This window comes from Numenius arquata, chromosome 1, assembly GCF_964106895.1.
Source record: "Numenius arquata chromosome 1, bNumArq3.hap1.1, whole genome shotgun sequence".
NCBI lineage: Eukaryota > Metazoa > Chordata > Aves > Charadriiformes > Scolopacidae > Numenius > Numenius arquata.
This window is the reverse complement of record NC_133576.1, coordinates 123,240,134-123,267,894: the sequence shown is the minus strand read 5'-3', so window position 1 is coordinate 123,267,894 and position 27,761 is coordinate 123,240,134. Positions and strand designations below refer to the sequence as shown.

Genomic DNA, 27,761 nt, shown 5'->3' with positions numbered 1-27,761 from the left:
CTTATATGTGTTTAAAGAATCCCCATAAGAGATTGATGTTTCTAACTGTTGGGTATTTTCTTCCTCTATCTTGGATTAACAAGAAATAGTTTTGTTTTTTTTTTAAATTATTTTATATTCTACATGAAGTCTTAATGTAATAATTTTCTCTGACAGATGCCTGCACATAGCAGAACAAGGGTGTGATTATAGTATGCTTGAGTGTAACCCTTAATTTGCTATTGTTACTAGTGTTTGCTGCTTTAAGCCTCGTGATAGGAGTTTTGGCATGTGTTAGAAATCAGGTTACGAACAACAGAAATCCAAGGATCCTTTCTGATACTTAAAGTATTCCAGTATTTATGCTGCTGCTGATAGGCAGGAATAGACTATGTAAAAGAAACATGAGAAGAATAAGAATCTTTCCTTTTAGGAAGAATGGAGGGAAAATACAGCACAAGATTAAGTTACTCTGTTATGCGGGGCTTCCAATTTTCTTGGTGAAAGTCTGTGATGAATTGAAACTTCAACCTTGGACTGGTCTTACTGAATGTTGTATAGTGAATTTTTGTTGTTCAGCTGAGTTGCGTTTATTGACTGCGTATATGTGATGAGCTGATGGCAAATGCAAGGTAATATGAATTATCCTAGGCCACAGTGAAATGTAGCTACGTTGAGCTGCATCGCTTTCTGTTAGTGGCAAAGATTATCAGGACACCTCAGACTGATAACTACACAGTCTGTTTTTGCTTCCACATAATTCAGATGTCAGAAAAGCATAACAAGATTCAGAAAAGCTGCGAGAAAAAAAAAATCGAATCAGTGATGTTTCCTCCTCACTAATTTGCCATATTTTCTTTCTAGCGAAAATAACATGACATACCATTGGGAAATTCAGCCAATTAATGTGCATTTGATGAAATACTTGAATACTTGAAGTCACATCACTTCTGTAGTGATATACAGAATACGTTTTGGCTGATGGGTATTGGGTAAAAGAATTGCAGTCTGAAATCGATGATAGACCGCTTAATAGTGAAGTTCTATTTTGTGTTTAGAGGAACAGTATAATGTTAGTTTCATGTGTTGGTAATTGAATGTTTTCTTTTTTTGTTAAATAATTTTTTTTTTCTTTCAGTGTTTTGTATCCTACTTGCGTTCAGTTTACTTAATGAAGAATAAGGAAGTATTTGACGTTTTCAAATTGCCTCTAGCAGAATATGCCCTGTAAGTATGATCGACTTGGAAAGTGAAAACTGTATAGTGGGAAGTTTAACACTGTATGATAGCTTTAAATAGTTGTTTTGACTAAGTTAACACACAGAATTGCAGTCTTATATGTACAGTTTCACATATATGCTGTGCTTTTGCATGTTTTCAAAGGCATTCTAAATAGAAATTATGTATAAAAGCAATTTATCTGTACAAAGACAAATAATTCTACAGCAGAAGGTACATTTGCTATATACAATAGAGGACAAAACTTGTGAAGCAAAAGAATAGAGAACAATAGGGTTTTGGGTTTGGTTTTTTTTTTTTCAGGTTTGCCCTTCAGCCTCATAGCTAAATGCCAACCTGTAAAGTGTATTATTTAAAAGAAATTGGAGGATCTAAAAATGATACACTGCAGTCTCATTTTGAGTGTGATTGGGACATTGCTCCTTGGACATAAATTACTTTTCAGAAGATTCAGTGCACTTGATAAAGATGAAACATCTGCACTGGACTGAATAGCATCTCTTACTGTGTCAATTTCTGTACATATATGTGAACCATTCTGCATTATGTATGGGAGGGAAATTAATTTTGACAGGTTGACTTTACAGATGACAACCATCTGAGATTGTTTTAAGACATGAAGTTTTTGAATAATCTCATGGGATTTAGGATAGTCAGAAGGGAGCAGGAAGGTGCTCAAAGATGCATGGTAAATTAATTTTATGTCACTGGAATTTCACACAGAGAAGACTTAAGTCTTCAAACTTGTCAGCATGTGGCATAATGAACTAGAGTGTGACAAATTACTAGACTGTAGAACACCTGGTCTTCCTGTGCTGTGCTGCAATTAACATGATTATTTTCTTTAAGGAAGGTAAGCCTATTATAAAGGATGCTTTCTTTATGGACTGAGAGATTTTTAAAAAGGAGAACTAGTAAAAACTTGAAAGATTGCACTATGCACGTTGCCTGCCCCTTTACCTGTGTGATTTGTCAGCAGCTTTAAAACTTTCAGCATAGTAAGATCTGCAGTAATGTAAGGGGCAGTGGCAGAACATTAGGACTAAGAGTGATGACCACACAAATTTAACCACTGTGTTAAGAAAACAACTGACAGATGGTGGTAATGCTGAATTTTCGGAATCCCACTGCCTCTTTCTGTATTTCAGCATGGTGTACCTTCTAGCGTCTGATCTTGATGTAGACAGAGTAGTCCAGTTCTGTTCTTCTCAGGCCTCTGTGCCAGGATTTAGTCCTTCATCAAAGTCAATTCTAACCCCAGCTTTGCAAAGTTACTAATAAGTCATTCCTGTATTAAAATGGAGGAAACCAGACAGTTTTTTGGAGGGAGCAGGAGAGGTTTAGTCAAGACTGTGAAATATATGGAAGCGTAATCAAAAAGTCAGAAGATGAGAATAAATCTCGTAGATAATTTTGGGATTCTGCTCTAAGTACTCTTCAGACTGTTAGTCTACTTAAATACACCCTGCAGTCCTTTGGCTTTCAATTCAGTGCACATCCACTGGTACAGTGGATCAGTCAACTTAATTTATCTGAAAGGCCCTCAAAGTCTGGTACGTTTGAATTCTGCATTCAGAAGCAACCCTGGTTTACGTTCTGCACACAAACTCATGGCAAAACCTGGGATGAGAATCCTTTCTTCCCTTTACCTCCTGTGTGTATTCTCCGAAAAATATTTCAGCCTTTCTGTGGAGATTTACTGCTAGCTTGATAGATGCTACTCCACTAAAAATCCTGCAGAGAAAACTGGCTGCTTAATGCCCGTCAGGCTTGCGTTTCAGTCTGTCAGGCTGTTGCCCGCTTTCTCCATTGCTCCCTTGCCTGATGTGTCTGTGCACTGAGATTCTCTTAAGCTGTGTTGATTGAGTCTGCAGAAAAGCAGTAGTCTTTTTGATTTTTTTATGTATTATGTAAAATTGTTATGTATCTAGAAAACAATATATATATGTAAAATAAAAAGCGTGTGTGTGCATGTCTATACACATACATATTCTAGAGATTGATCACCTTTAAGCTATGGTACATTAGTATTCTCTCCAGTATCCTCTCATTACAAATCGCTATCAAGAATAATTTGCTGCAGAAAGGCTTGCAGAGGCCTTGTGTTAACATAGGCAGCCTTTAAGTTTGGTGAAGGAGAACCTTGGTGCTTGCATAAAAGAAAAACTTGTCTTTTCATTGCAAAGGACAGCTTCGAAAACATAAGAAAATGTAAACAAACAACAGGGTGGAAAGAAATAATTAGTTAGTCTGGCTTTCTGGGTAGGAGACAAGGTAAAGGGGAGGAAGGGATTCGAAATATTTTACATCTCAGGCGCTTTATTTTGTTAAATACTAACATATATACAGCTGTCTCCAGGGGCAGATCTTAATAGGCGAGCGTGTTGGATGGATGGGTTAGTCACAGCTCTAAGGGGCTGTCAAGAAAGGTAATTTCCTCTGTGATTTTCATCATGTCTTCCAGGAGGAATGCAGTATATTTTTTTTCTGTTTATCCCTGTATCGGTACATAGAGAATAAATAAAGAAGGTTGAAGCCAAGTTGTTTGGGAAATGTCTGATACATGCAACTTAGTACCCAGCTAATTTTGCAAGTCTTGCTTACAGATCAGTGTTACAAAGCAGTAGGTGGCTGCAGGTGCTGTCAGGTCTGAAATGGGTGATATCTGGATACATGATCCATCTGTCCACATCTGACTGTCCTCTCACTGACCCAGGTAAAGCACCCAGTCTCAGCCCAGTCCCCCTGGCTGTGGATGTAGACCTGATCCTTACTGCACGGTCAGGGCAGAGGGTTTCATTAGTTGAGTTGCACTGCCTGCCGTGAGCAAGTGCAGGGCTGCCCGTCACATCCCCCAGACAGCGCTCATCACAGGCTTTGCATGTCTCATTATCCCTTTGCTGGTTCTTGGCCCTCCTTCTCGCTGCCCTTTTACTTCCTTTTCTAGACCCCAACTAAAAAGCTTCTTCCTACTTACTTTTTCCCAGTTGTTTCCAGTCTTCATGCACCTGTAACCAGACTCTTATTTCTTGTGCTGTTACCTAGTTAATCTCAACCTCATATGGTATTATTCATATGGACCTTAATATTCCCTCCAGTGATCTGTAAAGTTTGGGCATTCATGTAACTCCCCCTCAACCACCTGTGAGATCCAGCCATCCCTTTCTGAGTTTTCTGGAAGTACTTCTGTAAGCTTCTGAGCTTTCTGATCCTGCCATACAGATCTCTGAACAAGCTGCAGTCTCCTCTCTCAAAGGCCAGGGTCATTATCCCCTTAGTCATCATCTTTGGTTCTTCTAGGATCTTGAGCTACCTTTTCTGATTGTGCAGCTAAGCCTGGTATTGACCTTCACTGGCCTTAAAGGTCAATATACTTGCATATGCATGAGTAGCAGTTCCAGTAGAGTGCCTCAGAGTTGGCAAATCCAGCTAACTTGGAGAAACACACTCTGTTGTCTGTGCTCCTCTGTATTGCCCTTTGAGCTCGGGTACCAAGAGCACCAGGGCCTGCAATTGCAATGTGGAGGCTTCTTTTACTTTTGTGAAGAAGGCTACAGTTCAGTCTTTAAAATGATTGGATTCCAACCATGACAATCCTCTTTGTTGGCCATCTCTTTGATCCTGACCCATGAACTCTTGATTAGCTCGGCTGTCATTATTAGTAGAGTACCATGTATTTGAGCTCCTTAACATAGAGGGCTAAAGCTGGCTAGTCAAATAAATAACACAGCAATTTCTCTGTTCACTTTGGTTATTAATCAGACCATCTGGAAAGCCTGTTCATTCAGATTTGTGTCACTTCAGTTGATTTGATTTCCCCTGTTTTCAAATGGTTGCTCATCCTGTCTTCTGAAAACATTTTAAATGTTAAATGTAGATATAGCATATATTGCAAGGCAAGTAATACACATTTCTTCTCTTGAAATAGCTTCTGGGAGTATTTAACCTTTTTCAGGCTATTTTAAATCTTTGTCTGAACCTGTTCTACAGTAAAAGAAATCATCATGCTGTGTTTTCATGTGTTCAAATAATTCTGGAGAGGTTCACTAATGGAATATGTCTTATATTTAGTAAATGTAGTAACTTAATATTGGGATGAAGCACTAACTTGTGTAAAATTGTTGTGCAGCACTTCTGCAGAAGGGACCTCAGATTCTTTACAGCTGGCTCACATTTCAAAAAGGGCTGGAAATCTTCTAGGTGCAGATTAGGAACTCTTGTGACGCTTAAAAATGAAAAGATTGTACTGGGTCTTAAATTTTCTGTTTAATTTGTCTTGGGCAAGGACAGATTTTGCTCTAAGTGTCTGAGATTCATTCTTTTTAAAGAGTTAGAGAGATGCCCAGGTCTTACAGAGGCATAGTGAAGTTAGCATTTTAATGTAAAGATACTCAAGAACTTTGTATAAGCATAATGAACAAACCTTGGAAAAGACAGTATTTAAAGTCTGATACACCATTCACTTGAATTGATTTAAAAAAATGTTAACTAATGTTTGATTTTCCTTATTCAATAGCAAACAAAAGTGGTATTCCTCTTAAAGCCATACAGTGCTATTTTTTTTTGGAGTTTTATTCTTTTAACTTATTTCCTGAAAATAATTGTCAACTTGCTTTGAATTGAAGGAGGTACCTGAGCATTGTAGGTGTTTTGTTCAGTTACTTTTACGCATTCCCTGATAAATGTTAGGGAATGATGACGGCTGGCCACCTTAGTTTCTGTTGATGAATAGTATAATTAGCTGTACTCTCATTTATAGTAGCAAAATAATCTGTTGGTTTCAGTATTGCTTTTAGAAGCTGATCTAAAATGTCTTTCTGTAAGAGCTTGCTTCCACAAGTCATTGCATTTCATACCAAAATAGGAAACAGGATTGTTTATTTGGTTTGTCAGCTGAATTTGTGTGGCTGTTTTAAGGCTACCATAGTCTGAGGACTACATTGTGGTGCTAGCGTGTTTTTAGTGTTCTCTGATAGAATTTATGAAATATCACTAAGTAACTTAACTGTTTTTTGTCTGTCTTTATCAGAAAACTTTGCATGTTTGTTATTCCAGAAGAGCGTGTGAATGCTAGCACTGAAATCAAAGAATAGGTTTAACTTCAGTTGGAGTAGGATTGTGGTCTGAGTGGCATCTAATCAATTAATGAAAACTAATACTGCCCTTTCTAGTTGATGGCAAGAAAAGCTGGTTCATACATTCAGTTTTTTTTAGTTTGACTGAACTCTAGATTTGGCAAATGATTAAGAAATAAATTCTACAGAAACTGTCAAATCTTACTACATGAGGAAACTAGCAGTAGTAGAATGTGTTTGTCCCAAATTGTTCTGTTTGGACTATACTATAGAAAAGAGGCAGCAATGAGGCCAAATGCTGACATTTCTTTGAGAAGTTCTGTAATTAAGTGTTTGGGGATTATTTGTACACAACTTTGTTTAAGCTTATCTACTATTACTTCCTTACCAAATTCAACCTTGACACCTTCTCCCCCGAGTCTAAGGGCTGTATTCTTTTGGTGCAGATGTCAATTGAATTCTGATAGCTCTGGTCTTTTTTGGTAGGGTTGCTAAGCAGTGTAGTTAAATTAGCTAACGCTAACTGATAATTAATTTTATGCAATTATTAAAGAAAGACATCAGTGCAGAACAGCAGTCTGGTAGTGGGATTTCCTATCTGAATGAGAGAAAAGCTGTGCTGAAGTCTCTTCCACATCACGGGCTGCTCTTATTAACTTGTCTTTTTTAACCTTTTGCGTGGAGAAAGAGTAGTTTCTTCACCTCGTCAAACTTTTCTCTGCAGCCATGATCCTGATCTTTGATACTAGCTCTGGAAGGGAAGCTGTGATAAAATCAAAGTTTGCAACCCCGTGGACGTTGTGTCAATGTCTGTCTGCATGAGAAAGAGAAATGACCACAGATTGGGGAGTTGCCGTACAGTACTACTCCTTCCAGTACTTTTTCAACAGTTGTCAGCAATACTTTATGTAGAATAATGTTGTGAAATCTGGAAAAGCAAAAAAGTGTTTCTCTTGCAAAGGATTTTTTTGCTGCTTCGATCGCCTTGCCGAAGAGATTGCACATTCATTGGTGTTGCAGCAGTCTCTTTCTCTGTGTTTTGCTGTGCTTGGTGTTAAGGCCCAATTCCAGGTTTGAATCTCCTCCAGCTGTTGCAGTGAAGCATTATATCTCCTTTGATTACTTTTTTTTCTTCAGTTAGTCAATAGGCCAAACTTTAAGACAGAGTTTCATTGCAAAGGTAATTAGTGTTAGCTGTCAAACTCTGAAACAAGTTTAAGATTGCTGGTTGCTCTAATTTCAGTTCCCAAATGTGTTGTGTTGTCCTCTCAGCAGTGCACTGTCAGTAAATGTGCAATAGACATTGAATAAAAACTTACTTTGATTTTTTTTTTTCATAAAACTCCATTTGTTTTATTAATGCTGTTAATTGTTTGTAGAAGAACAGTATTGGGTTATCAGAAATACTTCAACAAAATTAACTTTTCATTAGAATTAAGGCTTTATTTATTGAAAAACTTGTTCCTCATCCTAACAGTGGGGGTTGCTTTTGGGGGGCGTGTCCACTTTTCAGTGTTTTAACCTGTGGCCAACACCAGAACTGCCCCATTCAACCACAGGTGTGGATGTGTTTGTTTTTTATTTTTTCTTCCCTTGTTTGTTATTTAAGCAGGTTACCTCTACTGTTGACTCCTCTGTCCCATTGGCTACCATTAACAGGTCTAGGCTCTCCAGGGTCTACAGTCCACTTTTGCCACTCTGCAGTACTGTTTGGATGCTTCATGGACTGTTTGTAATGACATTTCCACCAGGAAGCACAGATTTGATTTTTCCCCTGTGACATAACTCAGGTTTCTTTCTTCAGAGCTGTTTGGTGAAGAGAAGACATACTGCTCTCTACTTGAAACGAAGAGCATTGAAGAGAGACATAGTGGATAACTGTGCATAATCTGAATCAAAAGAGACTGGTCTTTTACGTGTGTGTGTGTATGCGTATATATGTAGCCATTTTAGTTGGTTAAATAATTTACTCCTTTGCTGAGTGTATGTACAAGCCCTGAGTATTGCAAACACTATCAGTTCTGTATTGTGTGTTTTTAAATGTAGCTGTGGTCTCCATGTGTTCTTTGTGCAGTACCAGTGTCCCCCCACGTTTTTTATTCACCTAATGAGAAGGCTCATGAAGTCTGAAAGAGACTTAAATATTGCTTTTTTTGAATTTGGATTTGACAGGGTCAAAAGTAAAGTAAAGCCTTGCTATAGGGGGGTGCAGGGAGATGAGATTTCCTTTGAGGGAGCAATGTCTCTACCTTAGCTTTTTCTGCAATTAGTCATTTATCCATATTGTGTTTGTTTTTCTAATCTATCCATCACCGTGAGATGCTGGGGATAATGTTCTGGGTGCACTTTTAGCAGTGAAGGACACTGACAGAGATCAGTGCTTTCTCAGTCCTTGACATGACATCTGCGTATCTGCAATACCAAATTGCATTGGTGTTTCTTCCACCATATTTTACTGTGAATCACAGATAATTTGTTCTCGTCTACAGCTTTTTAGGTTCTTTGTTTGCTTTCTTTCCTGGGAGGATTTGCAGCTGTTCTTGACAGTTTTCAGTTATTTCATCTCTTTTCCTCTCCCAATGTTCACTTGCATTTTTCAAGGTAGATAGTCCAGTTTTAGTCCAAATATTGTTTTGTAATTATGTCGGTTAAAATGTATCAATATGAATCACCATAATTAAAATTGAATCGTTTGAGCCGTTGATGAGGGCTTCCAATGTAGTTAGCTTTTGTGTATCTAGCTTTGAGATTAATTTATTTGTTTAATTCCATGCTTTAGATCACTTGGTCTTGCAATGGCACCCCGTGTGAGATTTCTTCAAAAAGCTCGGAAACAGCTTTGTGCAAATGAGGCAGCTGGTGGGATGGATCACTTGAAGGAGACAGAGCAAAATAAAAATACCATCTCCTCGATAAACAATGAAGGAATGGAGAAATGTGGGACTAATTTCAGTGGAAAGGTGTCTGTCAACAAAACAAAGGAAAAGGAGAGAAGGAAAGAAACTGAGGAATGTTCTGCTTCCAGTGAAGATGCTGAGAGTGGTGAGTCTGAGGATGAATCTGAAGAGGTATCTGAGGATGAGGAGGAAAAAGAAGTTCCTGTACCAAGTAGTGTTCCAAACCCAGACTCTGTGCAGTTCTTTGAAGAAGACGACGATGACGATGATGATACTAAAGATCTTGATTTGCTGACAGTGAAACGACGAGATGTTTTTGGTGCGGAAGCTAAAGATAATCCAGCACCGGTAAGTTCACTCTTAGTAAGGCTTATGAATCTTAATGATTTTATATTGGACATAACTCCAAATATGGAGGAGGAGAGAAGAGAAAATTCTGCTCTTAGCAGAATACTCGATTGAATCTAGATGTGTTGTCCGTATGTATCAGAAGTCAGAAATTGCTACCAAAAGATGAATGGTGTGACTTACACTTTTTTAATTTTATGTAATTAGCAGAAAGTAATTTTATTTCCATAATGAATATCCTTGTAGTTGCTTTAATTTATGAATAACATGATTTGAATACCTGGGAAGTTTTGACAGTTTTGATTCTTATCCCTTATTAATTTCCTTGTACCTCTCTAAAATAGCTGCTACTTTCAGCCATAATTTTGATGCTGTACAGCAGTTTATGGCACTGGGAATCAAATTGCAATACATGATGAGCCACTTCCCGATACAAATCGTAACAAACGATCTTTACAGTAGTGTAACCTTCAAACCATGATTTTTACTTTCAGCAGGACCTTTCCTATTAGGAACTGAGCCAGTATCAGAGAGAGAGAGGAAGTGTGCTTGCACTTCTTGTAAAGCACAGTTGTAAAGGCTTATTAAAAGTATTAATGTAGATCTTTCATTTCCTTGGCGAGTAGCTTTGTAATTCAGGATTTCTCTGTGCTTAGTGTTCTGAGAAATGATGCTTTCATTTAATCTTTAAATACAGTATTATAGTAAGGGTGTGGGTTTTTTTTATTATTTCTATAAAGCAGATTTGGTCTGTGCATATTGTGATTTTTTTGTATATCCTTTGCTATCTAGCAACTGTATCTCTGTAGTAAAGAGATCCAAGTGAAATAGCCATCTGCTTCAGCAAGATGTTTTTCTGAACTTATATGCACGCGAGGGGAGCCTCCTGTTAAGCAAAGTACTTGTTTTTCCAACTGGTATTTTAAATCTTTCTTTTTCTGTGCTGTTATTTAACAGCACAGGGCACTTGTCATGAACTTACGCTAATCAGCCCACTAGCTGCATTTATAAGCAGCATCTTCCCCTTAGTATTTAGTGAAGTGTTAAGAACTGTTTATGTCAGCTAACTTTGTTCAAGATGAGCAGTTGCACAATAACCCAACTCTCTCTACTGTGAGAGGCTGCCACAGATTGCCATCTTCTTCCAGAAATATAGGAGGAGGATGCTCCTGGAATTGCCTTTCTGTTCCTGTTATTCTAAGCCTGAGAGATCCTGCTGTGACACAGCTGCTGCCTAACAGTAGCTTATATTTCTTAATACATTTCAGTTTCATGTAGAAAATATATTGCTGCTTTAGGAACAAAGTGGAGTAAAGGATTTCTGCCTTAGTTAAAAAGTGACGTACTCACAGCTTTCATATTGCTCCCACAGTTACCCCTGCTGAAGTGCACAGACAGTTTTGTTTTGCTTTAGTGTGTTGGAAAGTGAATGGGGAAGTTTTGTTCAGGACAATGGTAAAAGGAGAAACTTTGATGTAAAAGAATGAACAAAAGAAATTTTATGAAAAATACGAGTGATTTAGAAAGTAATTTGGAACCTCACTGGGTAACCTTTTAATAGTTTTCCAGCATTAAACATTTATAGGTTAGTTTATGCTCAGGCAAATCAGACATTGTTTTCCATGATTCAGTGTTGATAAACTGCAGTAAGGGTTAGTGGTTTGTACTCGATGTGCAGGTGTGGAAGACCTTGTATCACCTGACACCCCTTGTTCATGGGGGCATAATAATGAAATGTTTAGTTATTCTTCAAAGCAGCTGAGAACAAAAAATAAAAAGTGTCAAGATCTGTATCATTAAGAACTTAAATATAATGTAAATAATCTCCTACAAAAACGCCTATGGTACTGCAATTGTGATTTTTAGAAAGCAGAAATGCAGAGTGTTCTAACTGTGGGAACTAGTCTTGATCAATGCATATGGTAGTGTGGTGTTTATTACCTTATGTTACTGTGAAAATCGCACAGACAAAATAGTTGATAAATTGTGGAATGCTTTAAATGTAAGGATTTTATTTTCAGTAGGAATAATAGAATAAGGTTTCTTTCACTAACCATGTATTATCTTTTAACGTTTTGGTATACAAATGCACATAAGAGAAATTACGTAGAAAGGTTCAGGCATTGTGCGTCTTTTATTTCATGTGTATACGTCAGCACCACATTTCCTGGATATTAAAAACAAATTGGTAACTTGCAATGCTTTTTATATTCTTTCCCCATTTGTTTATTTTCTGGCTAAAAGTTTTGAGGTATTTATTACTACATTAAGGTATTTCAGTTCCTATCTAAATAATTAGGAAGAACTGATTCCTCTGGGGTGTGACAAGCACTGAGCAGTGCGAGTGCAGTTTTCCTGTTGCTGTGCCTTGGAGTGTCCTAGGGAGGAGTTGGGAACCAGTTTGACTACAGTGTACTGGATCGTTGCTGTATTTCTAGAATGAGGCAGTGCATTAATTAATAGTATTGAATGCTGCAGAGAGTCTAGGAGTATGAACATAGAGTGTATACTTGGCTAGATCATTTAGGAGGTTTTCTTCTGTGTGCTGAACAGAAGTCCTGTGGAAACATTAATGTGTGATCATCTAATTGGGAGATTATGGGTATGCCCACAAAGGTTAAATTCAGTTTGCTTTTTAATGTCTGTGATCGATTTTTGCAATTTCACTATTCTTACATTATGCTTATTGTTGACAGCAAAACAGCCCCACTGCGATTGTTGAGCTTCACGATATTTTCATAAATGGGAACGTTACGTTCAGCTTCAATTTTTGAATAGCTATTGTTAGAGACACCATGGCTTCCTTATCCTTGTGTCTTCCCCAGCCCCTCCAGTGGAAGATGGAGCAGGGGGAGGTGTTGGGCTGGCTCCAAGTATCCCGTGTGGTGGTGTAGTGCCCTGGTGGGGTGGACTCACCCATCTTTATAACAAGGGAAGGGAACTAGGCAAAAAGAGCAGGCATTATTTAAACTGATGATGGAGTAGAAGGGGATTTGTGTGACTTCTTAGACCATTTTAGTTTTTGTTAAATACCCATAGTACCCAACCTGACAGCAAAAGGTAGGTTATGGTGTGAAGTGAGACACATCCAACGTTAGTTCCTCTAATAGCACGGCTTGCAGCTTGACCTCACTCTTCCTCTTTCCCTTTCTTAACGTGGCCCTTGGCCGCCTGCGCACTCTGTCTCCGTCATTTTTTGACAACAGATAAAAAGAAAAATCTGTTCTTTCTGCACTGATGTATAAAACAAAAAACCTTGGATGAGGTGAAAGACCTTGGCAGATATTACAATTTTGTTATGAGCTTCTGAGCTCATTTTTTAAGAAGTACTTACTAGCTGCCCTATTTATGAATTTTACTTAAATATGTCAGGATTTTTAGCTGGTAACATAACTCATGGGACTTATTTGGAAGTACAATGTTCTTATGCATAAAAAGAAGGTCAGCTATACACATAGAGCCATTAGCAGATATGCAGTATTTAGCTGTTGTGTTAACATTATGGAAATTATTCATTTAAAGCGCACTTAGCAATACTAACAGTATTGATGTTGCAAAGACTACAAGTACTCCCTGGTTACAAACCGTGTTTTTAATGCTAATTTTATGAAATTGGTTGTTGCATCTGGAAATGCAAAGGCTATACTTCTAAATACAGTTTGAAGTTTAAGTTTATTTAGAACTAAGATTAAGCCTGTAGTATTTTTTTTTCTTGGTTTTGTTTCTACTTTAATTTTAGTCATTTTGTCAGACGTGTTGGGTACTGTCAGACGTCTTCTGCTACAGGATTTTCTGTTTTAGGATAGAGAATATTAAATGACTGAGATATTAAGACTGCTGTGACTCCCTCCCTGCTCTTGATTTATGGACCCCTAAAACTCTTCAAGTAGGGTGCTTACTGGCTGCTTGGAACACTGTAGTACTCATAAGACTACAGAGGGCTGCCTTAAATAGTACTTGCCAGTTCTTTGGAGTTAGTCTGGACTCTTTGAGAGTCTGCTGTTTTAATACTGTGGCTGGAGGGAAATTCTTCTGTATATCATGGTTCTGTCTCTTGTTACCACCCAGAGAAATCAAAATTAATTTTCAGAGTTGTGATTCATCTTGATTACTTCTCTTACATTGGCTTTTCCTTCCGAATGGAATCCCTCTCCTTCTGCTCCGTGTTACGAGATAGATTTTTGACAATCTTGTGTTTATATACTTAATCTTTCTGTGTGAAGCATCTTCTCATTCCTCTTAACAGCTCTTACTAGCTCTTATACTTTCATGTTAGTTTAGTGTGACTTTGTCTCCACATTGCTCTTCAGGGGGAGAGAGAAAATACCCAAAGGAGGGAAGAAGCGCTGGAGAGAGCTGGCTGACTCTGGTAGCGGCGTTGCTTTCCTTTCGGATAGCCCTCTTTGCTTTTGCTATAGCAGTGTGTTGTGTCCAAGAGAAGAAAGCTGCTCCGGGCATCCCACTAGCTACAAAAGGAGCATTATTCCTTGGAGACATGTTGCAAAGCTAGCATTCTGGCAAAGAAAATACAGAAGTTATTTATTTTGAAGTTAAATAGAAGTCAATACTGTGATGCATTATATACCATAAATTTTCCTTCCTACAGAACGCAAGTGCCTTAGGTTCTCAGCCTAGTAACAGTGTGCTTGTGTATTTCTAGTTGAATTATAGCAAGTAATGATTTATATGAAGTACAAAATATTTGCATACAAGTGAAGTAGGCCTGCATTTGGATATTAGCCAAAGTCCTTCAAGAATACAGCGTTATGAAAAAATATCTTTTATCAGCCATGAATGGAAATGAAATCTGCTGATGGTACCTCAAGCTTCTTTATGCACAGCAGCTAACAGGGAATGCATTCCACAGAGTGGATGGAAAATCACATTTTCTTCCTGTGCAATTTCAGTACCTTAAATACAACCAAAACTTGGTTTTTAAGAATGTCTATGATGTACAGTTATATTCTATGAAATTCGAAAAAGTCTTGTCTTTCAGGAGTGCTTCTGTAAGTTACACAAAGGACAGAGCAAAAACATTTCTTCCTGTTCTTGAACAACTTTGTGTTCTTGGACAACTTCTGCTCTTGAGATTTGCAGGCTGGCTTTATTATTTTTAAGTAGAATGTTCATGACTTACTTGCTAGGTTAAACTGTGTCACAGAGGGTTTTCAAAAAGGGTCCTTTGTAAAAACCCATAATCCTTTTTAAACACCAGTTCCATAAATCACTTACTGTTTTAATCATTCTTCATTGCTGTTTCAGGTTAGCTGCTTTAGCACCCTTCTGTCTGCTCCACATCCATCTTCAGAGTTCTCTCTAATGATTTCTATTTCCATTATTTTTTTAGCAACTTACTAAAAACTTGTGTAGCATATGAAAAAATTGCTTTAAGTATTTGAGTTTCTTGCACTTTTAAGGCAACGTTCCAGATACTTGTGTCAATCCCTCTGATGTTTAGGAAAACTGGAAAATCTGTAGGATTAAAATTCTCTGAGAGTTACTGGTAAGCTATAGATTTCAAATAAATGGCTGCTATTATATCTCTTAAGGTATGTGTGCAGCATAAAATGATGTCCCTAAGTATTTTTAACCATGTTTAAGATCTGGATAGAAAGTATAATTTAGGAATTCTGTTTTATTGTCTGCCTTTATCACAGATCTCAGCTTTCCATATCATAAACTATGGAGTACATAATTCGGATGTGCTGGGCTTAGCTTCTGTGAAAAGTTTTACATTTGAAAGTGCTTTTGAAGTATTGTGAACTGTGGTATTTTTGACATCCATCCACAGTCCATCTTCCGGGCCTCTGTTGCTTTTGTAAATACGATTCTGACATAGAGAGATGCCATACATGTAGGGGACTTGCTTTGAACATTTTCATTGCAGCTCTTTGAAAAGTACCTTCTCCTTTGAGCCAGGAAAGGCTCCCCCAGGTCTGACGGGAGTTGTTCACAAGTCAGTGGCTTTTCCAGCCACCTGCCATGTGCTGCTTGTCTGCTAGAGCAAGGGGTGTTCACAGGTTAGTAGCCACTGTGGCACACTCCTGAACGGTGCCACCGTTTTATTTCAGCTACTGAAGCTGTGGGTTAAAAAAAAAATCCCTAATTCCGTATGCCGTCTGAAACAGCCTCACAAGTTGTCTTCACTCTGCTGAGGCATCGCATTGTTTGCTGTCCTAACGAGAGGAAGCTCTTTTGCAGAGTGTTTCTGTGGCTGATGTGTACTTTGAAGTACTTTGAAACTCGTGTTTACCAATGTAAGTTTTCAACTTGTTCTTTAGCGAAGATCTTGCTGGTGGATTGATGGTTCGTGCAGCGCAGAGTGATGTGAGCAGGGCAGACTATTCCTTACGTGCTCAGGTTTCAGCAGCTGGTGGTAATTCAGGTTGCAGTGAAGCACCCTTTGTCTTGTGATTGAATAGACCCGAAATGACAGAGATGCGTGGTCTTGTATCTCAAGAAATATTAGGATACTGTATGATCAAAAATGATTCACTAAAATATCATTTGTTAAATACTTCTAGTAGGTTACTGAAGCCTACAGTAATACCCACAGTTTTAATTGTGCTCAATTGCTGATTTATAGTCTTGTTTAATATATTGCAGCAGTTTCATAGATGAGGGTGAGCCAAATAGTCTGCATTAAAATTGCCTAGTTGTAATCAATATTCTCTGAATCCATAGGATTTGTAAATTCTACAATGCCACAATTTCCTTCAAAATCATTACTGCCTGAGCGCTTGCTGAGTGATGGCATTGGCAGTATTTATAACTATGACATAGTTTTTAGATAAGTGATTTTCCAGAAGTTGAGTGCTAAAATTGTGAAATGCTATTAGAAATTATACAGCACTAATTTTTAAAGGAAATGCTGCTTCCTGAAATAGTAATAAAGCAGACCTACTATGAAATACATATCCGGAGTTTCCTGACTACTGTCAGCACAGTGTGTAGTTAAAATTATGAGAATTATTCTTTATTGTACAAGTGAATGTATTCTTTGATACAGACATCTGCTACTGTAGAATTGCTTAACAAACTACCCATGCACATTTTACACAATATTTTGGGGCAGATTTCTGAATTCGTATCTGAGCTGTGTAATTTTTAGCTGGAATCATTTGATAATTATGAGGAAAAAATTGTGGTTTTAGTGATGATTCATCAGCTGTTAGCCAAAATGAGTCCCTGGGTAATTCATTACAGTATCACTAACATGCAAATTGTAATTTAATGGCTATTTTAAAAAGGAAAAGTATGTTTAGTACACAGTTTCCAAATAGTGACCTGCTGACTGACCAGGAACTAGGCCAGTGATCCCAGAAAATGTCCTTGGTCCCATGGAGCTGATGCTCCTTGTTTCCATGAGACTTTGATTTGTCCCAGCTGAGCAGGGTTGTAGAGTTGGCAGGGGCAGCGGGGAGGGAGTCTCGTACCTTCTACAGGCTGGGCTCTCCGCTCTCCATCTTGGAATGGAGAAACAGCGACTGCCTCTGGCGATAAACATCTGTTAAAGGAGCTTTGTTTTGAATGGGTGAAAGGAAATTAAAACAGTTAAGGCCACAGCCTCTAGCTTTATTTCAGTCAAAAATAAATGAAGCTTAAATTGCTTTCCGGCCAGCCTGGCAGGGAAGTCTTAGAGGTCTTCCCATCCTTCATTACCTGCACCGTGCTGTTCCTCTGGTAGCTCTCCGCTTATTTCAGCGCAGGGCTGTTCCTCTCCTTTGCCTGAGCTGTGTGTGTGTGTGTGTTCCTCCAGCGGGAAATCTTGATGTGGCTGATGCTGACAGGCTCAGCAGCATAAAAGAACAGTACATATTTCTGTCTCTCCGTAGGTCTCTTGCTGTCTTGGTGGAGAGATAATGCATATACCTCATTAATTTTGGGGGAATACTATTTTTGCAGTTGTTACTGTTCCCTGTACATACAGTACCAGTCAGTTTTTTGTTGGTCTGTACTTCTGGGTGATGTTCTTGCATTGAGTTTCTTTATAAATCATTAATGCAGGGGAGGTGATTAATCATTTCTGGGGAGGTTGCAAATCCCAATGTCACTCCTAAACCTTTTTTTTTTTTTTTTAACAAAGGGAGATAGAAAAACAAGCCAATAATCCTAAAATGGATATTAACAGCTGCCTTCAGCCTTTCCATCTGACGTTTGTTTACATTAAGATACACTGAAAGCCAAAAATGTACCTCAGCCACAGCTGTTTGTGGACTTGTAACGCAGGAGGCAGATGTTCTGTTACACTCCAGCCGTGGGAATCCACTGCTTTGGGCTTGCAGAAACGGGTATTCCTAGGTTTGCTCATGCATTTTGGAAACTGTGTGCTGATCTAGAATTACATCACCTCTGCTGAAGAATAAATCACTGTCAACTGTTGCTGTTATTTCCTGCAATGTCTAGTTAATGTGAGATTGGGCATGGGAAGAGGGCAGCTTCTTAGAACACATCCTGGCTTCTTACATATCCTGGCTCAGGGACAAGTACTGTGTTTGCAAGGCAGGTATTCACGGTGTTTTCTAATGTCCTGTTAATTGAGGTTTTCACTTCAATTGGTTGAAATTTGGGATTCACTTGAATTGGAAATGGGAAGTATATTTGCAGAATGAAATAAAAATGCTGAGTCTTTGTTTTCATGGTGTTTCACTGCCATTTGTGGAGTAATCTTAGAGTCTCAGATAGGAGACTAGTGTGGGGTTGTTTTATTATTTATTTAGCAGCTGTGGGACATAGTAATTTGTTACTTTCTCTAGCTTTCGATCCAGTGTCTTCCCCAACAACGTTCTCTGGAAAGTATAAATAAGTTCTTGTTTATCTGTTGATTTTTATGGTAGTTTTTAAAAATAAGTATACCATCTGCAATATATATATGTGTATATATATGTATGCTACACACCAGAGTGACGTGATAACAAAAAAATAATGATCGGTAAGCAGAAATCAAGAGGTGCTATCAATGTGGTAGGTCAGCGAGTGTTGATGCAAAGTGTATTTTTTTAATTAGTGGACTGAAAAGAAATACTCATTTCCAGCTTTAGGACACAAATTTTGAATCGGCATTTCTAGTACTTACAGCTCTTAGACCAGTCTAGAAAAAGTGTAGGAAGAGGAAGGAGTGCTGTAAAAGAAAGCTCTGTAAATAGCTGTGACAGAAGCTGTTGGGACTGATGTCAGGAGGGGACTGAAGGGAGAAAGGAGGGATAAAGTGGGAGACCAGAACTGAGAGGTTGGTTTTGTATGGAGATGACAAATGCGTGAGGCGTCTTTCCAGCCCGATCCTTGGGGAGCCCGTAAGATACTGTTGGCAGATTCCTGTCTCTCTTAACGTCATGTTTCACGAAAATTTATACTACATCTTTTGCGCTGATTTTTTTAAAATATGTGTCAGTGTATTGCTGACTACCACAGTTTAGAATATTGACTCCTCACCTGGTATGTGATTCCCCTCCCCTGCTCCCCTTCCTTATAACTCCTTAGTGCTACAGTAATTACATTTTGTAGATGTAAAGGGAAGCAGTCCTCCAGTCTGACTTCCCTGGATATCATACCCTTGATATTTTACTCTGTCACTCCTGTATTGAATGCCAAAACTGAATTTTGCTTAAGTGCATCTTTCAAAATGCATCCTATTTGGATCTGAAGGCATGAAGCGATTCAAAATCCTCCACTATTAGGAACTTTTCCCACTGGTTTTAACTAACTGTTTTGTGTTGCATTGAAGAGGTCAGTATGGGATTGAAGAATAAAGACAGTAGAAGATATAATAAGAGGACAGCAGCTGAAAATAAAAGCATTCAAGTAAATATTATTTTGGCCTGCAAAAGAGACTTTATTTTAGCAGAGGGAAGAATGTGAGAAGAAAATGTCATGCTGTTATGGAGGAGGTGAATGATATGATATAAATTGAAAATGCAATGTGCAAATGCAAATTAAGGCAGCATTTAGCTTAGGGACACTTTGTTACTGAATGTTATCAAATGTTGCAAGTAATTTGGAAGGCACCCCATAATTCCTTAGGTATGTGAAAGATGGTGTGGGAGTTGAAGGTTGAATATTTTGACTGACTGAACTTGAGTAAAATTTCTGCTTCTTGCTGGTTCAAGTATTATAATTAGCTTAACAAGGCAAGCCTTAAAATATAAGTTTTATGTACCACATTTGCAGGTAATTTTTCTTTCTTTTATTTCAAGATCAGCGTTTACTCTAAGCCAAGGAAGTGTTATGTTTTCATTAGCCACTTTTGTTCTTGTGGCTGGACTCTTCCAATCTTTTTTTTGATGTGGGAAATTTAAAGCATAAATTACTTTGACTTCTCTCCATTTTCAAGAAGTATTGTATTCTTTTTAGTGTAGCTGAATTTTTCAGTGGGTCGTTGAAGCTAATCAATCTTGATATTTCTCTGTTACTGCTAATCTTCTTTTATGGTTGGAAAAATAACATCTTCATATTTTATTTTACCTCTGGACACTTTTTAAGCACTTATGAGCAGTAATACTCTTCTAAAACATTTCATGATATAATGCAGAACAGCTGCTAATGATTAAAGCTAAGACAGCTATAATGGAATATTTACTGGGTAAACTGAGAAGAGACTAACAAGTAAATGATGATATGAGAAATGCTGAATTATTCTAGTGAAAAAAAAATTGGAGAATTGAAATGCCATTTTAGATTGAGTCTGTCAAGTGTGAGCATCTCAATGAAACAAGTCTTGGCATGTTGTTTTCAATTTTTGCTTTAGTTGCTGAAGTAACAGATAAAAGGAATTTCAAATGATGCTGCTGTTCCGTACTCACCTCAATATCGTGTAAGTGCTGTGGTCTCTGAAATGGGTAGGGCTGTCCTGGCATCCACACTGTGCTCGTGTTGGGGTGGGTGGTAATTGATGTAGTTGAAAACTGATCTCGCTTGTCCTTCTTTTCTATAGGTCTTTGGCTAGATGGATTTCTGTACCAGCATATTCCCTTGTTCTGGAACTTCTTGGCCATAATATCTAGAGAGTCAGGCAATCCCTCAGATATTTCCTTGAAAAAATATATCAGATAAATCGGAGCAGATCTTATTTTATGCTTTGATTTTTGTGCCTGTATGAACAGTATAAGGGAATCTAGAAAAGGGCACATTCTCTGCTGGTGACGGATGTTTGCTACCAAGTTGATACAGCAACTGATATATTAGTTAGATAAGAGGAACATCTAAGAAGATACTACCCCCTTATGGTGAAGGAGGAGGGACTTAAGGAGGAGGATGTCTGGGCTACTGGAGTTTTGTGGGGGTGAGGCAGGTGACAGACTGAAAATAGGATGTTTTCTTCCAGTTGCCTGCCTTTGCCTGTGCAGGGCTGTGGCTGTGTCCCCATGGGAGGGGGACAACCTGCTGCCACCGCTGTGAGAGGCTCCTGCGGGCAGGGCTGGGGCTTCTGTCGAGCCAGTCGCAGCTCCTTCCATGGGGCGAAACTGGCACTTGGCCTCTGCCGCTAAGGAGATTGAGCTACGCTGACAGTAAACATCTGTGCCTCCATGTGTCTCACCTCTGGAGGCGAGGCTTTATGGTAACTCTGTAAGTGGTAGGTTATATGGCAAGTCTGAAGATACTCGTCCAACTAGATAACAGAGAATTAATGGCAAGGATTTTGATGCTTAAACTGGAGGAATAGGTAGTTGTACTGTTGCTTCTAGCTCTCAAGTCTGAACGTGAGGAGAAAGAGAGGTCAAATCCACAAAAATTAGCAAAAGAAATTTTTATGCACATATAACTGTGTAAATAAAGGTTTTACAGCTACAGAATTATTAGCTCTTTCCTGAAGTTGTTAATCTGAGAAATTCAGTGCTTCTAAAAGACATATTCCCAACTAAATTAGTTATAATTTTTTGCAGCAGGAAGGCCCAAACCTACATTAAAGTATTTTTATCAGAAACAGATTAAGTATAAATTCAGATGGGTGTTCTATAGAGGTACATATTCAGCAGGGTAATGTTTATATTAAATATTCAAACTTTAAAAGCTGGGTTATTGATCAAAGCATTCTTTTCCTTGTATGCATTTCAAATAGTTTTCAGTGATACTTGTGTAGGGGTCCAGAGGACTTTCGTTGTGTTGGGATGTAACCTAGAGCTCGGTACCTGGGTAGAAGTACCATAGGAAACAGTGTGTGGGGAAAAGTGTGTCTCAGGTTGGCTTTCAAGAAATAGTGTGTGCATGCCCAAAGAAAGGGGAGAACCCTAATTTTCCAGTTTGGGGGGGGAAGGGGGAAGGAGAATTGTGAGCTAGGCTAATAATGTTGCTACAAAATCAATATAAGTATTTAATTTCCAAGTGCCACATCTACTGAATTTGTTTCAAGAGTAAACCCAAACTTTCTTATTCTTAATTCTCTTCAGCATTTCTGATCAATTCCTTTAGAATTTCATCCTTCTTGAAATGTGGTGGGCATTTGTGATTCACAGGAAAAGTGCAGTATATCGCTGGAAGCCGTAAATACATTTGCAAAGAGGTATGAAGCTCTCAAAGATCAAAAGTATCTTTACAGATGTTGGTGACCGGGGCTTACCTTGGGAATGTTTTATGAGGTGGCTCAGCATAATAACAAACCAGTTGTTTGGATAGGGATGGCATGAAGTTCTTCCCAAGCATAGCTGTGTGTTTGAGCGTAGTGACATTAACGTGGGGTGACTCAAGTTCTTCAGTCATGAGAAATTATATAGTGGTTAAAGAAATGTTAAGGTGGTGGGAGAAACCACGTTTTTAACTGTGAACATGTAACAGATTTATTTTGCTGTATTTTGTTTGTTTCCTCTGAGCACATGCTATGAGCTCATTTTCCATGCTTTGTAAAAATATTCTTTTTTGTTACACAGAGGTTGCTTAAAATTCATTGAGCAGTTCTGTGTACATTTATGTCCGGTGTTTGTGAACTGGGTGTCTGTAGTCCCTGTAGCTTGCATTTACAAAACGATGGAAAACTCTTGAAGGTCAAAGCTTATGTCCCATGATAACCTGCAATGTGAGTATGAACAGTGCATTCAAGCTTTTTGATCTTATCCTTTCCTTTTTTATTTATTCTTTTTGTATATCTTAACAAGGAAAAGCTCTAGGTTTTTATCTTTGGAGCGCTCTGAAAGCGGGACTTCCTATCCTGCCCAGATCGATGAATTATAACTGAGTTTCACTGTCTTTAGACAGACTTTTCGCTGTTCTCTTACCTTCAGCCGAGGGGCTGAAATCCATCAACGAGAGCAATTTAGGGCTATCTATCATCTGCCTTTTCAAACCGTCCTTCCTGAGATCCGGCTGGAGTGTACAGCTACTGCGCTCGCTGTGTTCACAGCCTAATAGGACTTGGTACAAAATAGAAATTCAGCGCTTGTGCTGTGAGACCTGGGGCATCTGAATGTCAAACTCTATCTGATGAAATTGCATCCTTCTCCTACTTTAATAGGATTGCGAGGATAATATAGTTTAAATTTATAGTTGTCATAAGGATAAGGTCAGCAAGTAGATCAGAGATGAATTGGAATTGACCCTGTTTTCTTTTCTCTTGAGTTAATTTACTGACTTACTAGGCCATCAGTTCCTCAGGATTCAGTGCATGACTAAGTTGTGTGACAGGTTGGGTTGTCTTAAACTATTTAAAAATAAAATACATGACGTATGTGCATATAATATGTAACCTGTATACGTTTTATATATGCAAAGCGTATATGTATATAATGTATAAAGATTATTGTGTAAAATATTAATTTATATATTTTTCATTTCATACACATAAAATTCATAAATATATATGTATGTGTATATATATGAAAAATATGTTACCCAAATACTTCTACCTCCAGCATTTTTCCTGAGAAACCTTATTCTTGAGTCCCTGAACTTAGCACATTTTTTTATGGGGTTAATTTTGCTAATGTAAGTGGCAAGAGTCTAATGATTAACATTTTAATTTTTGTGGTATGTCTTACTGTCTCAGCTAGGAGTACCAGCACATAGCAGGAAATTTTCGGGGTTTTGTTTTGTGATCATCTGGAAAACGTGCTGTTTTAGAAGGCGATCAGCAAAGGCTGCAGAGAAGCAGGGTACACCTCCCTCTCAGGCAGTGTTTGTATTGTAGGCATTTCATATGATGGTTATAGGATAAACTTACCGTTGTACAGGAGCTGTGCCTCACTTTTTGCTCCCTTCTCCCTTACTTCCTCTGTGTTGTTTTTCTTTCCATTAGTGCTGACTCTGTCACAAACGGAGGAGTTAGCTGACTCGGGAGAAAAAATTTCTCACCAATCAGTTTTCTTTGTGCAGAAAGATAAATCTGCCGACTCTCCCAGCCTTGTATTTATTCTGAAATGTTGGTCGTTAAATTTTCAGGAAAGAGAATGGGTTGATACCATCTTGAGCTCATTTTTAGATGTAATCAAGGCCAGATGCAAAGATTTCCTGTTCATCCCAGGCTACAGTGGTAGGAGTTCTTGAACGGCTTTTCAGGAGTAATTGTAGCAACGTAAGCGATCCTGTTTACCTTCTGATGTAGGTTGAGATGCTGGAGGGTAAGGTTTATGTTATTTATGGCTGCATATGGTAATGAGTAGCTAGACTTAAGAAAAAACAAGTCGTCCCTTTTGGGTTATTCAACCTAAGTGTTTTCCTTCAGTGTAAGTGGTTATGGTTAGTAGCTTGAACTTCTGTGGATGCCCCCTGTACATCAGGAGTGACAGAAGTTGTCACCAACTATTGCTTAGTGTTAGCTCTAATTACTTACAGGGAGGGAAGGGATTTGGGTTTTTTGGTTTTGTTTTCTTCTAGGCAAATTTCAGAGAAGGTACTGCTCAATCAAAAGGCATATACAATAATAATATAAGGACTACTAGATTTTAGGAGAGAAGGCAGAAACACACTGATATGTAAACAGAAATTGCAGTTTAGAATTTTTAGTTCTCCTGGGACATGAGTTAATTTAAAATGTATGAATTGTTAATACTTCACCTTTTTATTGTATTCTTTATTTTGCGTTGGATATGCTAATGGAAGTTAAGCCAGTAAAACCTACTTCTGTTTAATCAAAAAGCTGCTGCAGTTGTCAGACATGATTTTGTGAGCATCTGCCACTTTTAATATTGGGTTGGAAAACCCCCAAATTGGTAATGAATAAATGAATTCCAAGATCTTAACGGGCTGTGCTTTTATCAGAAGGCTTTGGTGGCTAGCTGCATACACAACAGGCAACACTTCCAAATACTGAGTTTGGGCTAATTAGGCTATTCTAGTAGATGGGTTGTTGATGAAAGTACTGAAAAGTTTAGTTGAAAGAATCTTAAACAAACAAACAACAACAAAGACCTCAACCAAAAAAAACCCACCCCAGAACTAACTCCCTCTTGAGATTCAAATTCGGAAGTATTGCTAATCCCAGCTGTGTAGTGGGAGCAACGTGCCAGCTGTCCCGGGCCCGGATTTGACAGCTGACGGCTGTAGGCAGAGTGACGAGTGCTAGACAACAGGAGACATCATTTTTCATACTGCTGGGGGGGGGGAGGAAGGAGGAAGCACATAAAATACTATTTTTTTGAATGGTTGCTTGGCACGGAATGAGAAAAAACTGAGGGAGCAGCATCCCTTCCTCTCTACGCAGGCGCTGCCAAACTGAGTGCGGCGAAGTGCTGCATTGAATAAATGTGGTTTTTCGGCAGATGAACTATTTAGTTCTTTAAGCTATGAAACAGGATATTTTTCTTTTTCAGTGTTTTAAAGGGTTAAGGTGGATGAAATTTTCTGTGTAGACTCAGAAGACAACTGCTTACTTCAGAAGGAAAGAGAGAAAGTTTGCTTTAGAAGTGTTACAGACCTTTCTTCGTAGTCTGGGACAGGTCACCCAATCTTTCTGGCCCTTTTGCAAAGCATTTCATGTGTGTGCTTAAGCTTAAATGTTTATTCCTGTAAGTGCATCCGTAGATGTACAGGCACACGTCTCTAAATTGTTCGTCCTTACCCACCTGTGAAAAGAACACCGTATATTTTTTCAGAGGATAAATCATAGCTGCTTTTGGAGTGCTCAGATGATTACAGTGATGGAAGCCATGTAAGTTCTGGCATAACCCCCCCACGTTTTACCAGGTAGGACCTCTGTGCTGGCTGCATCGCATTCTGTGGTGGCAACTGCCATATGTTTCAGAGATGACTTCAATGGACATGGTAAAAACTAATACTTCTAGTTGTTGCGTTTAACAAAAAAAACCCGACACCCACCAAAACCCAGCATATGATGATGTTCTTAAATTGGAGGCTTCTTCCCTCTATACTTCTGTGATATGAAGGAAGTCTCTCAAAATTTGATTTCAAGAAAAATGTTTTGCTAAAAAAATACCTTTTTGATTCCACAAGGATTCCAGAGCATTCATTTTTATCTTCATTGGTTAGAAATAAACATGGAGAGAAAGAAATTGAATAAATGCCTTTTGCAGATTTTTTTTTCTGGTAGGAGATACTATTATATCCAAACACCCTGCGGTTCTGTAAAGTGTAACGCATTGTTGATCAAACCAAATTCTTGATATCCATTACTACCTGTGCATGAGGTTCACAATCTAATTGCATATTATATGAAAACGAATTTCCTGCCTTCTAGTTCAGTTGTGACTTTTTAATTTCATATATTGTCTTGTTTCTTGTATTATGAAATAGAGTGCATCTCTGCACTTATTATATGCATTTTAAAATCTTTAATATATTTTTTCTTTTTAAGGGCGAAGATTCTTAACGTTTTTAGTTTCTGTGTGTATAAAAGTTACTTTAAATGTTCTTCACCCTTCCAGTCTCTCTTCTGTGAACTTCCTATAATTGTTTCTCAATAGAAACAAAACAAGTTCATCAAGAAATCAAAATAAAGCTGTTACAGAGTAGTAGCTTTAAAGCATGAATTTCTGGGGAGTTTGTAGCTTGGTGAGAGAATTATATTACTTCTTTCAACAGTGTAATCATTTGTTCTGGTAGTATTTATGCTCTTTTCATTTTGATAAAGAAGTCAGTGAAGGTTGTACTGAATAAACCGTAAAAGCTATTGGCCTTAGCAGTGTTCTTGTGCTGAAGCTGTATGGTCGGAGGCATCCAAGCAAACCAACAAGAGTGGAAAAACCCTCATGCTTGTTTTGCACAATAGGATTATGGTTAGAAATTAACTACTAGAAGTCTGGAAGGAAATACATATAATGGATAGTACAGCATCCTGGCCTGTATCAGGAACAGTACTGCCTGGGAAATAGGGAAGTGACTGTTCCCCTGTACTGGGCACTGGTGAGACCCCACCTCAAGTACTGTGTTCAGTTCTGGGCCCCTCACTACAAGAAAGACACTGAGGTGCTGGAGCGTGTCCAGAGAAGAGCAACAAAGCTGGTGAGGGGTCAAGAGCACAAGTCTTATGAGGAGCAGCTGAGGGAGTTGGGATTGTTCAGCCTGGAGAAAAGGAGGCCGAGGAGGGACCTTATCACGCGCTCTAACTACCTGAAACGAGGTTTTAGTGAGGTGGTGGTCAGTCTCTTCTCCCAGTAACAAGCAATAGGACAAGAAGAAATGGCCTCACATTGCACCAGAGGAGTTTTAGGATGGATATTAGGAAAAATTTTTGCACTGAAAGGGTTATTAAGCATTGGAACAGGCTGCCCAGGGAAGTGATTGAGTCACCCTCCCTGGAGGTACTTAAAAGGTGGGTAGATGTGGTGCTTAGGGACATGGTTTAGTGGTGGACTTGGCAGTAATAGCTTGATAGTTGAACTTTATGATCTTAAAGGTCTTTTCCAACCTAAATGATTCTATGATTCTACACATTGAAGTCTTGAGTAATGTTACTTCTCCAGCATTGCAAATCAGTGGATGTTCTTACAAGCTATATTCTACTGAGTTTCCATTAAAATATTCTGGACCTCCTTCAGTTTATAATTCTGCATGTGTATTCGATACAATATTACCTTTTGTGTTCTTTTTAGTAAATCAAAGCCTAGAATAAAATGTATTTGAGAGATCTACTGGGACCCTAGACAAACATCAGTTTGAGACAGAAAATAAATTGGCACGTGTACTCTACAGAATTTCCCAGGAGAAAAAAACTCAAGACTAAAAATCTGGACTGCTTTAGTGAAGAAACCGATATGTATTTCAGTCTGATACTGGAAGGACTACTGTCTGGATTTGCCTTTGGGAAAAAAGGCATGCATGAGTCTTTCTTTTAAGAAACTGC

General features: G+C 38.4%; 1 protein-coding gene across 1 annotated transcript in view; it reads left to right on the top strand.

Moving 5' to 3' along the window:
• The window catches only part of DDX10 (DEAD-box helicase 10), a 181,332-nt gene that overhangs the window by 43,827 nt on the left and 109,744 nt on the right, over positions 1-27,761 (top strand). The window contains exons 12-13 of the mRNA XM_074157461.1: positions 1,118-1,206; positions 9,073-9,538. Coding sequence (XP_074013562.1) covers positions 1,118-1,206; positions 9,073-9,538 — 555 coding nt within the window. The remainder of the gene's footprint in view (positions 1-1,117; positions 1,207-9,072; positions 9,539-27,761) is intronic.